This window comes from Leptonychotes weddellii, chromosome 4 (assembly GCF_054177405.1).
Source record: "Leptonychotes weddellii isolate Sample4059 chromosome 4, ASM5417740v2, whole genome shotgun sequence".
Classification (NCBI taxonomy): domain Eukaryota; kingdom Metazoa; phylum Chordata; class Mammalia; order Carnivora; family Phocidae; genus Leptonychotes; species Leptonychotes weddellii.
In genome coordinates this window covers 72,165,042-72,179,148 of record NC_138372.1, presented here as the reverse complement: position 1 = coordinate 72,179,148, position 14,107 = coordinate 72,165,042, and the positions used below count along the sequence as shown (strand labels likewise).

Below are 14,107 nucleotides of genomic sequence, written 5' to 3'. Positions count from 1 at the left end.
TTGACAGAGAGAGACACAGTGAGAGAGGGAACACAAGCAGGGGGAGTGGGAGAGGGAGAAGCAGGCTTCCTGCCGAGCAGGGAGCCCGATGTGGGGCTCGATCCCAGGACCCCGGGATCATGACCTGAGCCGAAGGCATACGCTTAACGACTGAGCCACCCAGGAGCCCCTCAGTATGCCCTAATCTTAGCAGACATCTTTCCAGGATCCTGGGGTCACAAAATATTTCAAGAAAGTCTCTAACATAAAAAACAAGAACCAAAACTAGCAAAAAGGGAAACAAAGCAACTTAGAGGCTACAAATATTATGCAAGGGTAAGAAAACTAAACACAATAAAACAAAAAACCTATTTTTGGTATACACAAAGACCTAAGAGAAGGTAAGTGGAGGATGCTATGTTAAAAGTACATTCAGAAAACTGGGTGTCTCAGTCGGTTAAGCATCCGACTTTTTTTTTTTTTTTTAAAGATTTTATTCATTTACTTGAGAGAGAGAGAATGAGAGAGAGAGAACACATGAGAGGGGATAGGGTCAGAGGACGAAGCAGACTCCCCGCCGAGCAGGGAGCCCGATGCGGGACTCGATCCCGGGACTCCAGGATCATGACCTGAGCCGAAGGCAGTCGCTTAACCAACTGAGCCACCCAGGCACCCAAGCGTCCGACTCTTGATTTCAGCTCAACTCTTGATCTCAGGGTCATGAGTTCAAGCCCCACACTGGGATCCACACTGGGCATGGAAACTACTTTAAAAAAGAAAAAAAAAGGGCGCCTGGGTGGCTCAGATGGTTAAGTGTCTGCCTTTGGCTCAGGTCATGATCCCAGGGTCCTGAGATTCAGTCCCGCATCGGACTTCCTGCTAGGCAGGGAGCCTGCTTCTCCCTCTGCCTCTCTCTCTCTCTGACTCTCATGAATAAACAAACATTTTAATAAAAAGAAAAGGGGGGGTGGGCGGCTGGGTGGCTCAGTCGTTAAGGGTCAGGATCCCTGCTCAGTGGGAAGCCTGCCTCTTCCTCTCCCACTCCCCCTGCTTGTGTTCCCTCTCTCACTGTGTCTCTCTCTGTCAAATAATAAAAAATCTTTAAAAAAGAAAAAAAAAGAAAAAAAGAAGTACACTGAGAAAACAAACAAAAAAACAGCTCTTAGAAATTAAAAATACAATAGCAAAATAATTAAAAACTCAGTGTAACAATTTTCAGTTTCCAGTAGTAGCAAGCTAGGTTTTTTGGATCACCTATCACTATTCTACTGGGTAACAACTTTGAAATATGGATAAAATATATTTCAAAAATGTAAAGCATCAAAGACCAGCCAAGATAACAAGGAATTACAAAGTCACAAGCAAAAAATGAGAACCCAAAAAGGGAAGAAAAAAAAAAAAAGCATATAAGCTACTTTTTCCCTGAGGATGTTTGCCAATCCTGAAAAACAGGATCTTTGTTTTGATAACATAGCACAAGATATAGGGACAGAAATCAAAACCCAACAACCATACAAAGGAATTTCAAGCCCTGAACTTGGTTTAAGGTGGTCCCAGACTAGGAGTGACCACAGGCACACAGAAAAAGAAAATACAAATCCTATACATAACATGGAATACCACAAAGTAAACATAAAGGATGATTCTCACATAAAACATGTTAAATGAAAGAAGACAGACGAAAAAGAATATACAATGCATGATAATATTCATGTGAAGTTTAAAAAACCTACAAAATAATCAAAGGCAATACAAGTCAGAATAGTGGTTACTTTTGGGCAGATATTTACTGGGAATGGCATGAAGGCAACTTCTGTATCTTCATCTTAGTGGGAATTACAGAAGTGTGTTTATTTTTTTTTAAAAAATCTTAATGTTGTACATGTAAGATCTGTACACTTTAATGTATGAATGTTATATCTTAATGAAACTTAAAAAAAATGAAGGTAAAAGAAGTTAACAAATGTTGACTCAAAAAGTTAACAAATGTTGATTATATTCAGCCTTGGCAAACAGTAAAAGATGTTATTTAGTTCGTGATCTAAGTCTAGAAAACTGACTCAAAAGTTATAGTTTGTATTTATTCAAAAGCTATTTACCACAGCTGTTTCAATAATTTTGACTTTTATAATTTCTAATGGAAAAAAAATCTCAACTAACCACCACTAACACTGTCAAAAATCTCTCAGAATCAACACTTGTACTCACTAAAAACCAATCTTTTATGTTTTCCCAATTCATTAAGGCTCAGATAATTTACATGAGAATGTTAACTGTTCCCATTTTTAGAATCCAAAGGTTCGGGGTGCCTGGGTGGCTCCGTCAGTTAAGTGCCTGCCTTCGGCTCAGGTCATGATCCCAGGGTCCTGGGATTGAGCCCTACATCGGGGCTCCCTGCTCAGCAGGGAGTTTGCTTCTCTCTCTGCCTCTCACTTGTGCTCGCTCTCTCTCCTGCTCTTTCTCTCAAATAATAAAAAAAAAAATCTTTAGAATCCAAAGGGTCATAAGATATGCCATCACTAAAAAATAATCATTTGTACTCAATAAAGGAAATGAGAATTCCAGACCTAAAAGAAAAAAATTTCATATGAATAGGCACAATCAGTTATATTTCCAGATTATAAAAAGGATCCCTAAAGGGGCACCTGGCTGGCTTAGTCGGTAGAGCATCAACTCTTGATCTGGGAGTCATGAGTTCAAGTCCCACACTGGGTGTGGAATCTACTTAAAAACAAAGGATCCCTAAAGTTAAAGATAAAAGAAATATACATGCTGGGGGAAAAAGCCTAAATACACTTAGTATGCAAAACATCTGATGATATGAGTTATAGCAATTCATTGATTTCCTCATTCAACAAATAATTCAGTGCCTATTATATGCCCATTCCTTCTGAACAAATTAGGTATACAGCAGGGCTACAGCAGGAACAAAACAGATGACTTTCACTCTGGAAACAACAAATAATGGTGTGGAAAAAAACAGGAAAATTTGACTCTATATAAACATTTATATTTTTTCAAACTACAAGAAATATATAATAGTAATACTTCACATATTTCATGAGGCATCGTGAAAGTCTGATGATTAGTTTTCCATCAAGAACTTAAGGAAAAATTGCTCCTAAGCCCCAAATATCAATAACTAATTTGGATGCAATAGGGACATTTTACAAAAACTTTTATTCTTATTGTTCTAGATTTCTTTCTCTTGGGCTCTATCCAAATTCTAAATGCTAAATCCCACATTACAAAAAGCAGTCAGACATCATCTTACAATGCCTTACAGCAGCTCCCTATGGTGTAAAAGAGGTGGTTTTAAAGAACTAGTCAATGAAGATCCTGTAAAAGTAATCACAGAATACAATTTATTATAAGAAAAAAAGGAAAATGCTTAAAAGCACAGGTGACAATATTAAAATTAATTGTATCAACAGATTATTTTTAAGCACAATTTTCAATTTTAAAGCATCTATCATTCTGCCATCAATTAAAGGTGATACCTCAAAATATTCCAAAATATTTTTGTTATATGAGAAAATTAGTGCATGATCAGCTCATGAAGCTATTAATTAGAGCAAAACTGGGAGAATCAAAACTTACTACATTTCCCAATGAACACCTCTCAGCCTCAGAAAAAGCACTGGAACTAAACTGATATAGAAGTAAAAACACTAACTCATATATAAGGAAAAACAGTATAAACAAACTGCAGAAGTAACATATATTTAAAAAATACCAATATTGGGCGCCTGGGTGGCTCAGTTGGTTGAGCGACTGCCTTCGGCTCAGGTCATGATCCTGGAGCCCCGGGATCGAGTCCCGCATCGGGCTCCCTGCTCGGCAGGGAGTCTGCTTCGTCCTCTGACCCTATCCCCTCTCATGTGTTCTCTCTCTCTCTCAAGTAAATGAATAAAATCTTTAAAAAAAAAAAAAAACCAATATTAAAAAATACCAATTTAAAAAATACCAATAACACATTGTTAAAAGAACGAACACCCTTCAAATATTCTTGCAGAGGTGATAAAATCAATAAACTTTCATCTTTTAAAACCCAGGGGGATTCTTCCTCCTGCCACTAAAGCATTCAGAAGGAAGAAATAATCCCTTCTACTAACACAAACTACAACTTCCTTCTGTGGATTTTTAAATGGTCTAAAAATCAAGTTTATTATATGCTAATAAATAAATACCTGTGTGTGTGTGTGTGTGTGTTCATAAATGTAAATCAAGGGGCGCCTGGGTGGCTCAGTCAGTTAAGCGACTGTCTTCAGCTCGGGTCATGATCTCAGGGTCCTGGGATCCAGCCCCACATCGGGCTCCCTGCTCAGCGGGAAGCCTGCTTCTCCCTCTCCCGCTCCCCCTGCTTGTGTTTCCTCTCTCCCTGTGTCTCTTTCAAATACATAAATAAAATCTTAAAGAAAAAAATGTAAATCAAGCATTCAGCCAAATCAACCTCTTAGCCTGGTCCCAATCTACCCTGCATCACTACTTTCAGCCATCCCATACTCAAAATTCAAGCCAAACCTAACCACTACACTCAGGTCAATCCAGCAAACAGTTACTAAAGATCTGAGTAGCATCAGGCTCTATGCCAGGCGGTGTGCTGACAAGGGAAAATACAGCAATGAATCAGACAATGATTAAGCAATTAATAAGACATGATCTCTGCCCTCTAGGAACTTAGGCACCTATATGCAAAATATTCCTTATTCCAAAGCGCATGCCAAGTATCTTTATGTTAGATCTGATTTACAAAGCCTGGACTAATACATGCAACAGCTTTTGTTTCCTATAAAACAAAACCTTTATATAATCTTTTCCCACAAGTTTTTAATACGCTGTAGGTAGGACTATGTTCCCAAAACAGAATTTTTCTTTTTTGCTTGAGCTAAAAATGTTTAAGGACTGAAGACTAATAAATAAGACAGCACCTACAAGTGCCATAGTTATAAATCATTACTATTCTCTTCTTTTTTTTTTTTTTTAAAGATTTTATTTATTTGACAGAGTTAGCGAGAGCAGGAACACAAGAAAGGGAGTGGGAAAGGGAGAAGCAGGCTTCCCTCGGAGCAGGGAGCCCGTTGTGGGGCTCGATCCCAGGACCCTGGGATGATGACCTGAGCCGAAGGCAGACACTTAACGACTGAGCCACCCAGGCGCCCTATTCTCTTATTTTCTGCCTGCAAATAGGGGCTCTTGGATAGGAAAAAGTTGGTAAAAAATTTTTTTAAGGATTTTATTCATTTATTTGAGAGAGAGAGCACGAGCAGGGGGAGGAGCAGAGGGAGAGAGAAAAGCAGACTCCCCGCTGAGCAAGGAGTCCCGTGTATACTGTTCCCAGGACCACAACCTGAGCCAAGGCAGACGCTCAACTGACTGAGCCACCCAGACTCCCCCGTAAAATAGGCTTGTAAGTATCCAGCCAAACTCACAATTACAGACTGGGGGAAGGAGAAATAGCTTAAGTGTTCCAAAATAAAGGCAGGGAAGGGGAGTGGAACTGAGTGGTTTAAGGAAGCAGCAAATGCAGAGGAGAGATATTGGTTAGAGGCCATTCTCCAGCTTCCACCTTAATACAGTCAGGATAGAATGGTGGCATAAATAGGTGTCTTGATTAACTCTCAGCCTCCTTAACTAAGAACAATAGCTGTAATACAATATTGAACACAACAATTCCTATCAACAAAATGGAACATAAGATACAAATATTTATACCATGACTATTTTCCAAAGGTTTGAATGTACAAGAAATAACTGTAACATAAGGTGGTAGTCCCTTAAGAAAGATGTTATCCAGAATGTGTACTCTGAAAAAAAGGGGGGTTCAGAGGAACTGGTCAACTGAAGACCTTCGGGACAGTGATACCAACATAGAGGAGTATTTTGGAGTTAGGAAAGAATATCACCTCAAGATGACTCTAAGTTTCCTCGTAGCAGGACCATATTACAAACCTTCATAAATTTCACCATACATTCACAGTGCTTCCCCATAACAGACACTCAATAATTACTTTATTGTTTAAACTAAATTCCTACAGCAATTTCATGGCCTTTGAAAAAAGCAATACCATTAACTTTAATTAACAAGGAGTCTTCACTGTCAACCTCCTCTACACGGATTTTCTAAAAAATGTGAAGTAATGCTCAAGTCAGTATTACAGAGATAGTCTAACCACTATGGACTACAATGGAACTACACTGCTGTCTTCTAGACAAATCTATTAATGTGGTCTAAGATTTATTTCACCAGCTATTTTTACAGTCACATCACAGAGCTATAAGTCAGGTAAAGTCACAAGAACTACCTTTAGGTCAGTTCTTCCCCAACTGTACAAGTTTCTAACCCAAACACTAAACCTTAACTTCATAATCTTGGTTTCAACTTATTTAGACATTCTTGAACTGTTATCTAGACCACTTAATCCATCATCACCTACAAAGGCCTTCAGAACCATAAAGACCATCCTCCAGGATGCACTTTTTAATCAGTAATCAATATTCTAGATAATGAACTATGAATTCAATTGGGCAAAACATGCGTGATCAGCTATAGGCATCGTTTTAGTCAGTGAAAACAGAGATTAATCCAGTTCTATATTCCCAAGACTCAAAAGTCTAGTACACTTACAGCATAGATATTAAATAAATGCTATAAGGACAAAGATAAAGAAGCATTAAGGGTTAAGACTGGGGGTATCCACTGAATCAAGAGCATGAGCGGGATGCCTGGGTGACTCAGTCAGTTGAGCATCTACCTTCAGCTCAAGTCATGAGACTAGAGTCCCGGGATCGAACCCTGAGTAGGGCTCCCCGCTCAGCAGGGAGTCTGCTTTTCTCTCTGCCCCTCTCCCTGCTTGTACTCTCTCTCTCTCAAATAAATAAATAAAATCTTAAAAAAAAAGGGAACGAGCTTTGTCAAATGCACTTAATAATTTAGTGAAAATAACAATGGCTTTTAAATTATATACTCTTAAAACTAAGGGCCAAAAATCACATAGACCAGGAAACTAAGGCATAAAAAAGGTTTATCAGGGGGCACCTGGGTGGCTCAGTTGTTAAGCGTCTGCCTTCGGCTCAGGTCATGATCCCAGGGTCCTGGGATCGAGCCCCACACTGGGCTCCCTGCTCGGCGGGAAACCTGCTTCTCCCTCTCCCACTCCCCCTGCTTGTGTTCCCTCTCACTGTGTCTCTCTCTGTCAAATAAATAAATAAAATCTTTAAAAATAAAAAAAAATTTTTTTAATAAATAAATAAAAAAGGTTTATAAGACCTAATAAATTAAGTCAGATATTGGAAGCTACCTTCTAACTTCCAGAAGAGTCACTTCATTTCCCTTGGGGAGCAAATTTCTGAATAAATCATGATATGAATATAACGTGCTCAGCCATATTTTTTTCATATCTATACACACATTCACAATCCATACACATTTTTTTTTTCCTGGCAAAATTTGGCGCCTCAAACACCAAAAAAGTATCTCGTAATAAATAAAACTTATTGACTAAACATATAACTTCTCCAACTCTAATTTTCTTCCTTGTAAAAAGAGCTAATAATTACAAAATCTGATTTGTGAAATCATTGATTCATACTTGGACTCTTTTTGATCCAACCATTCTTCCTGTGATAATAAAAAAAAAAAATCAACACAATAAACAACACTTAAGATGCTATCTTATAATTATGTTGCAGCCTGAAGAAATGAAGACACTGTCATCTCTTTGTCTGATATTACCCAGAACACAGAACCAAGTCTCTAGCATATATTCAATGCTTACTTAAATGTTCATTTGGAACCCTTGAAATACCTTGAAGCACAGCTCAAATCTAGTACCAGTTAATTTATATCCCCTCACAACCACACACAACAAAGTCTGACATAACAGACTTAGCCTATCACTATTAGTTCTGTACCCCAGAGTCAGTACTAAAGTGGTTCTCTATTTTATTATTTTCAAATTTAACATAAGACTTAAAAAGCATTAAAATAGCAATGAAACTCCAAAGAACATAAGGAAAAAACTTAAGCTTGAGTGCATAACTGCATTCATATTTTTGTAACAACATGTTCCAATAATTAAACCTTTGGGATAGTAATGTGATCCTAAACATGAAATAATAGAACTGGTTTCTAAACTCAGAATTTCAAGAGAATTCTCCCAACCTCAAATTCCTCAATAACAAGAGCACAGTATAGGTGTTTGTTACAATCCACTGGAAGCACAATATCCTTATTCAAAACAGAACAGTAAAAACAGGAAGTCCAATCAAATTTTTCTAAGGTCTCTTCTGGTCCTAACAATACCCCGCGACAACAACTTCTACTTACCTAAGGTTTAAGCATCCAGATGATACTGGTTGATTCTCTATCATTTAGTTTCTAATAAATCTCTCCCTCAAATCCTAAAACCACTAAAAAATTTGAAACATGGTGCATTAAATTTTAAGAGGAAACTTAATTTAAAACCTTTTTTCATAATTTCCAAAGCGCTACAAAACATTTTTTAGTTAACAGAAATTCCCATCTCTTCTACAGTTTACCTTTCCAAACTGCTGAGAAACTATTCAAATGCTGAAAGTAACTAACCAAATTACGGGAGACAATGTGGGATTGCTAATCACTTCTGAATGCACTATAAATTATAACTTAAAAAAACTTTTAAAAATCGCATTTTAATCTTCACTAAAATACTGTTTCTCCTTCAAACTGTTTTTCTGTAGTATGATAGAAAGTGCTTTTTAAATCTAAAAGTTAAATCTAAATATTACTCTACTCTTCCTATGTGTACTTTAAAAAAATATTCTGAGTACATTTTTGCTTCCTCTGAAACGTGGATCATTTAAGTGTGTAAAAAATATGTTTTCTAATTATAAAAATGGAAAATAAAACTACATCCATCTACTTTAATTGACGACGCACTATAATCAATTATAAAATGTACAAAATCAAAGGGAAAAGACCAATAATGCCTGAGAATCTAAAGTAAAGGGTTAAATTTTATATAATTCATTTACTACATAATCCTCTCTAATATAAGAACAATTAATGCTATCTAAGAAACGAATGTCTGAGGTATTTTCTCTTGGGTGGTGTGTTTACAGACTGGGCAAACACTTGTCCGGAATGTTGCAGGAGATTCCTGGGCTGGCTAAGTGTTCTCCTAGATGAATTCTCAAGTCTCTTTCAGTTCTAAGATTCCCAATCTGTGGTTAAGAGGTGAAAAATAACCGAAGAAAACATTTTGCCCTTCAATTAACCAATCTACCTTCATTCGCATCCTACATGCTCCTACCGAGATAAAAAAGTTCTTTCTCCCCTTTCTCTGCAGTGGTTTCACAAGACCCTCGTTAACAAAAGGCACGGAAAATGTGCACAGGTGGGATAAAAAGGGGAGTGGCTGAAGCCCGGCAGCTCTCGGGACAGCGCCCCCACTCCCCGGGTCCCTCGGCTGCACCTGAGAAATCACTACCCTCCACACCTCCACCCTTGTTTAGCCGCGTCGCGAGCAAATTCTCCGACCTATTTCAGTCCACCCGCACCTTGGCCAAACACTGGGCATTGTCTCAAACCTTCAGCGCCCAAGAAAGGCAAGGAGGAAAGAGAAAACAGGGAGAACGAGTGGGAATAAAGAACGGCGGAAGGGGAAGTAAAGCTATCGGGAAGCCCTACGCTCCTTTCGGCAAAATTGGCTTCCCCGTCGATCCATCAATTTAATTCAGATTCCAAAAGCCAACCCCCCTCCCCCCCAGCCCAAGGTAGCAGCCGGGGATAGCCCAGCCGGAGTCCCCGAGGCCACGCGCGGATTCGGGGCACACAGACTGGGAGAGGGAAATGGGTTTGTGGGCTGGGCCTGCCTGGCGGGAGGCCGGGCTCGGAACAAAGCCGCCAGGCTCCCCCTACCTGGGGCGAGGGCGGTGGGCGGCGCCTCGAGGCTCCCCGCGCCGTCCTGGCCCGGCGACGCCCTCGCCCCGGGGACCCTCGCCCGGGCTGGGGGCCACAGCGGGCCCCCTCCCCGCCCGCGAACAGCGCCCCTTCGGGACAATGGACCCCCTCCCCCGCCTCCGGGCGAAGAGATACAAAGGGAGAGGAGCGCGGCCCGGCAACGAGCCAGGCGTCCGGAAAGTGAAGACGAAGGAGAGACAGGGAAAGGGAAAGGATGGCGGCGGACGCGGGAGCCCCGCGGGCCGCTCCTCCCCGCCGTCCACGGCGCTGCCCTCAGCCCGGCCGCGGCGGCAGAGGCGGGAGCGCAGACCAGCAGCCCACTCAACCCCGGCCGAGAGGGAAGAGGGGTCTGCACACAAAGAAGAGTGGAACCCCCGCCCTCCCCTAGCGCCAGAGGCGGGGATGACCCAAAGCGCTCTGGCCGCCGACGGTCAGCGGCGCCTGCCCGGCCCGCGCCCCTCGCGGGCCGGAGTCCGCGCGGGGCGCCCCTCACCCGGACTCACCCACAGCTCTGTGCCCCAGCTCATGGCGGAACTTGAGGCGACTCGGGGCGTCTGGCCGCTCCGCTGTCCGTCCGTCTGTCGGATCTGCCCTTAGTCTGTCCGACCTCCCACTGGCTGGCCGACGGGCTCGGAGCTCCGCCGCTCTGCCTCCGAAGGTGCCGCCACCGCCGGGCTCCCCAGTGAGTGAGAAAGACGCGACTGGAGAAGCCGCCGCCGACGCCGCGTCCCCGCCTCCCAGAGCCGGCAGGGAGGGGGCCCGGGCTGAGGGGAGGCGGGACGCGGAGAGGGGAGGGGGCGGGGCGCGGTGCACCCTGGGATCGCGGCGGACCCGCTCTCGCTGGGCCTCCGCGGGCGAGTTCCCTCGCGGAAGGGTCTCCCACCCCGCTGGTTCACCTGCTAGGTCTCTTCCCGCTTGCCCGTTGGGTCTCGGACAATCCCACCGCCGCCGCCACTCGCATCGCTGTCTCCAAGGTGGAAAGGGAGAGAAGGGAAAGACGCCCACCACCCTTCTCTGCCCTGAGACCCCTTAGACCCCTTAGATGAGCCAACTCCAGTCACCCTCCCTTCCTGCCTTTTGCGTCCTCCACGTGGGCGAAATCCTGGCAGATGCCTCTTAACAAATCCTTGGGTTTACGTAGTCGGAGATTTGTGTTTATTTTTTTTAAAGTCTTGATTGGTAAGGTGATCTTGGGAATAACCAAAATGTGTAGTCGTTGAACGTCAAATGTGAATGCAACGTGCCCCGATTCTATTTTTAATAAAACATTTTAATTTTATAAGTTCTGTAAGGAAATCATAAAAAGAGGCAGATCTTTCAGCATTCATTTTGGGATGTTGCCGTAACAAGAGATGAAAGACGCGGACCAATGTGAGCCGAGCTGTCACCTGCAGGAAACGAGAACCGAGCTTGCCCCAGCGGTAGGTTGCCCCAGCGGTAGGTTGCCCCAGCGGAGGAATGGGTACCTGGTCTGTGGGGGCTGGACGCGGACCAGATTCCTCTTCGGTAGTGCAAAGAGCCTATTGGAACTTCAGACACCTCTCACTCAGAATATGGGAATCTTGGAGGCCGGTCCACCATTTCCTTTTTCCTCTGTGGAGTTATTTCCCGGCCTTTCTGAGCAATCATTAACTGCAATCAGCCGGTTTGGCGGGTACTATTAGATACCAGATACACTTAGCAACTCCTAACATATGCTTTAGCGTTAATTGCTTGTCTCCCAAACACACACACACTCCAGTCCAGTCACTAGCACAGTACTCCTCAGTGTTATGACAGCTGAACATAAGAAGTTCTCCAAACCGGAGTGTCAGCATTTGAAACTCCTCCCCTTATACGGCCTGCTCTGGTGCCCTAATCTTTTCTGCTTCAGTCCTTCAGTCCTGTCAATTTCCACTATTGAAAGGAAATTTCTCCTCTCTTAACTCCCTAGACATCATGAATGCATTTAGCAATTACAAGTAAGATTAGTAATGGAAAGTATATTTATTAAATGGATGTCTCATTATTCAGAACCATTCCAATACTAAGGTTTACTGTAAGTATTGTCATAAAAGTTAAGACATGTGGAGCATAATTGAAGCCAAAATTTCATGCTTTCCCTTTAAAAAATAAAATAATCTGCCATTCACATTGAAGATTATCCTTAACCATACTGTTTACACAATTTCCCAAATGAACATGAAGTCTTATCTCCTAGATGAACATTTTTCTTCTCCCGAAGTTTCTGAACAGAACTCCACACTTAGAACAATTCATTTCTCTTCAAAAAGTTAGATTTTTGGCCAAGAAATTCAGGGAAAATTTCTGTTATCCTACATTGCTACAAAATTTAAATATAATTCATATAACCAACTTAACTTGATAATCTTGATAAGTATTTGTAACTTGCAAAATTTTATATTAAAATTCACTATTTACTTCAAAGTCTTTAGGCAAAAATGATTAAAAAGTGAAAACTATCACAACAAAAGAGTATGTTCTGTGTTATATTATGTTATAGAAATAATAAAGATGAATCAGCTTCCAAAGTATTCCTTTCTATAACCAATCTCTAAAATAGTATAGGCACATTTTAGCTAACAAACATCCAGAGGTGCTTTACACACACAAATATAGTCACACACAAATATATATTATTAGCATGGTAGTTCTTAAAAATGTTGAGGGGCGTCCTGTCACTAGGAGAACAGATTCTTGTTGAAGTTATGCAAATAAATATATTGCCATGAAAATGTAAGAATACTCATTGAGAATTTCCAAATGCTGGAGGGATTAGATAGGGAGGAAAAGATAAATTATTCAGTTCTGCTTAGGGCGCCTGGGTGGCTCAGTTGGTTAAGCGACTGCCTTCGGCTCAGGTCATGATCCTGGAGTCCCGGGATCGAGTCCCGCATCGGGCTCCCTGCTCGGCAGGGAGTCTGCTTCGTCCTCTGACCCTATCCCCTCTCATGTGTTCTCTCTCTCTCATTCTCTCTCTCTCAAATAAATAAAATCTTTAAAAAAAAAAATGTTGATTTTTTTTTTTGAAAGAGAGTGTGGGGGCAGGGCGGGCAGGGGGTGGGCGGAAGAGCAGAGGGAGAGGAAGAGAGAGAAACTTAAGCAGGCTCCATGCTCAGCACAGAGCCTGCCGCCTGGATCTCAGGACCCTGAGATCATGACCTGGGCTGAAATCAAGAGTCGAACATTTAACCGACTGAGCCACCCAAGCACCCAAGAATGTTGATTTTTTACATAATCAGAATCCACTGGGTTTTAAATTATTCATATATATATAAGATTTATTCTTTATGGACCCATGACAAGGCACTTTGTGAGCAGTTCAAACATCACTTTTCTCTCTAAAAAAGATAAAACATGACTTTGCATCTTGAAAGCAAAATCACTTTAGTATAACAGCAATCTATTATTTCCGATGCTACTACCCCCAAGTCATATTTTGCATCATTAAGGGATACAAAATTCCGTCAAACCAATTATCTTATACCTTTTTGCTACTTGACCTATTTTGATAATCCATTACCAAAGAGTTTCTGTTTCTTTTACATATTTTATAAGGTAATCAACACTAAGAAGGAATTGAGGAAATAATATCATTTTAGCTTTCTCCACATAGTTTTACAATGCAGCCACTCTACTGAGTAAATTTGAAAGAGCTCAAATTACACAGACTCATTAGCAATTTTAAAAATTATTACACTTTTTATTAATTATGGAAAATAATTTTTATTGAATCCATTTTCTCTTCAGGCATATATTTGAATTCTGCTCTATGATAAGCCATTGAAGTGTTATATTTTCTTTTGCATGTTTTTATCTTGTATTAATTCGAATGTAAGTTCCTTGTACAGTCTCTTGGTTATAAACATTTAGCTAATGCCCTTTCCAGTTTCAAATTTTCCCTGCATGAATTCCCTTATTAAGTCAGATTATAAAAGATAACTGTTCACTGCTGCATTCTGGAATATAGAATAATTTACTAGCCCAAATACATCAACCTTCAACCATAAACCAATCTCTTGTCTTAAAACTAAATTTTTGCAAAAGTATTCCATATATAAAGTTAGTAATGAATGGGGCACTTGGGTGGCTCAGTCGGTTAAGCGTCTGCCTTCAGCTCAGGGCATGCTCCCGGGGTCCTGGGATCAAACCCCACATCGGGCTTCCTGCTTGGCAGGAAGCCTG

At 41.3% G+C, this 14,107-nt stretch overlaps 1 protein-coding gene across 3 annotated transcripts in view; it reads right to left on the bottom strand.

The window, feature by feature from the left end:
* The window catches only part of FNBP1L (formin binding protein 1 like), a 96,124-nt gene extending 85,456 nt beyond the window's left edge, over positions 1–10,668 (bottom strand). The window contains exon 1 of one of the 3 annotated variants that reach the window (XM_031021433.2): positions 10,426–10,668. In XM_031021433.2, the coding sequence (XP_030877293.1) occupies positions 10,426–10,449 (24 nt within the window). In that variant the 5' untranslated portion in view covers positions 10,450–10,668. The remainder of the gene's footprint in view (positions 1–10,425) is intronic. The other 2 variants (XM_081818821.1, XM_006728860.3) reach the window with 2 other exon arrangements.
* Positions 10,669–14,107: the final 3,439 nt, after the last annotated feature.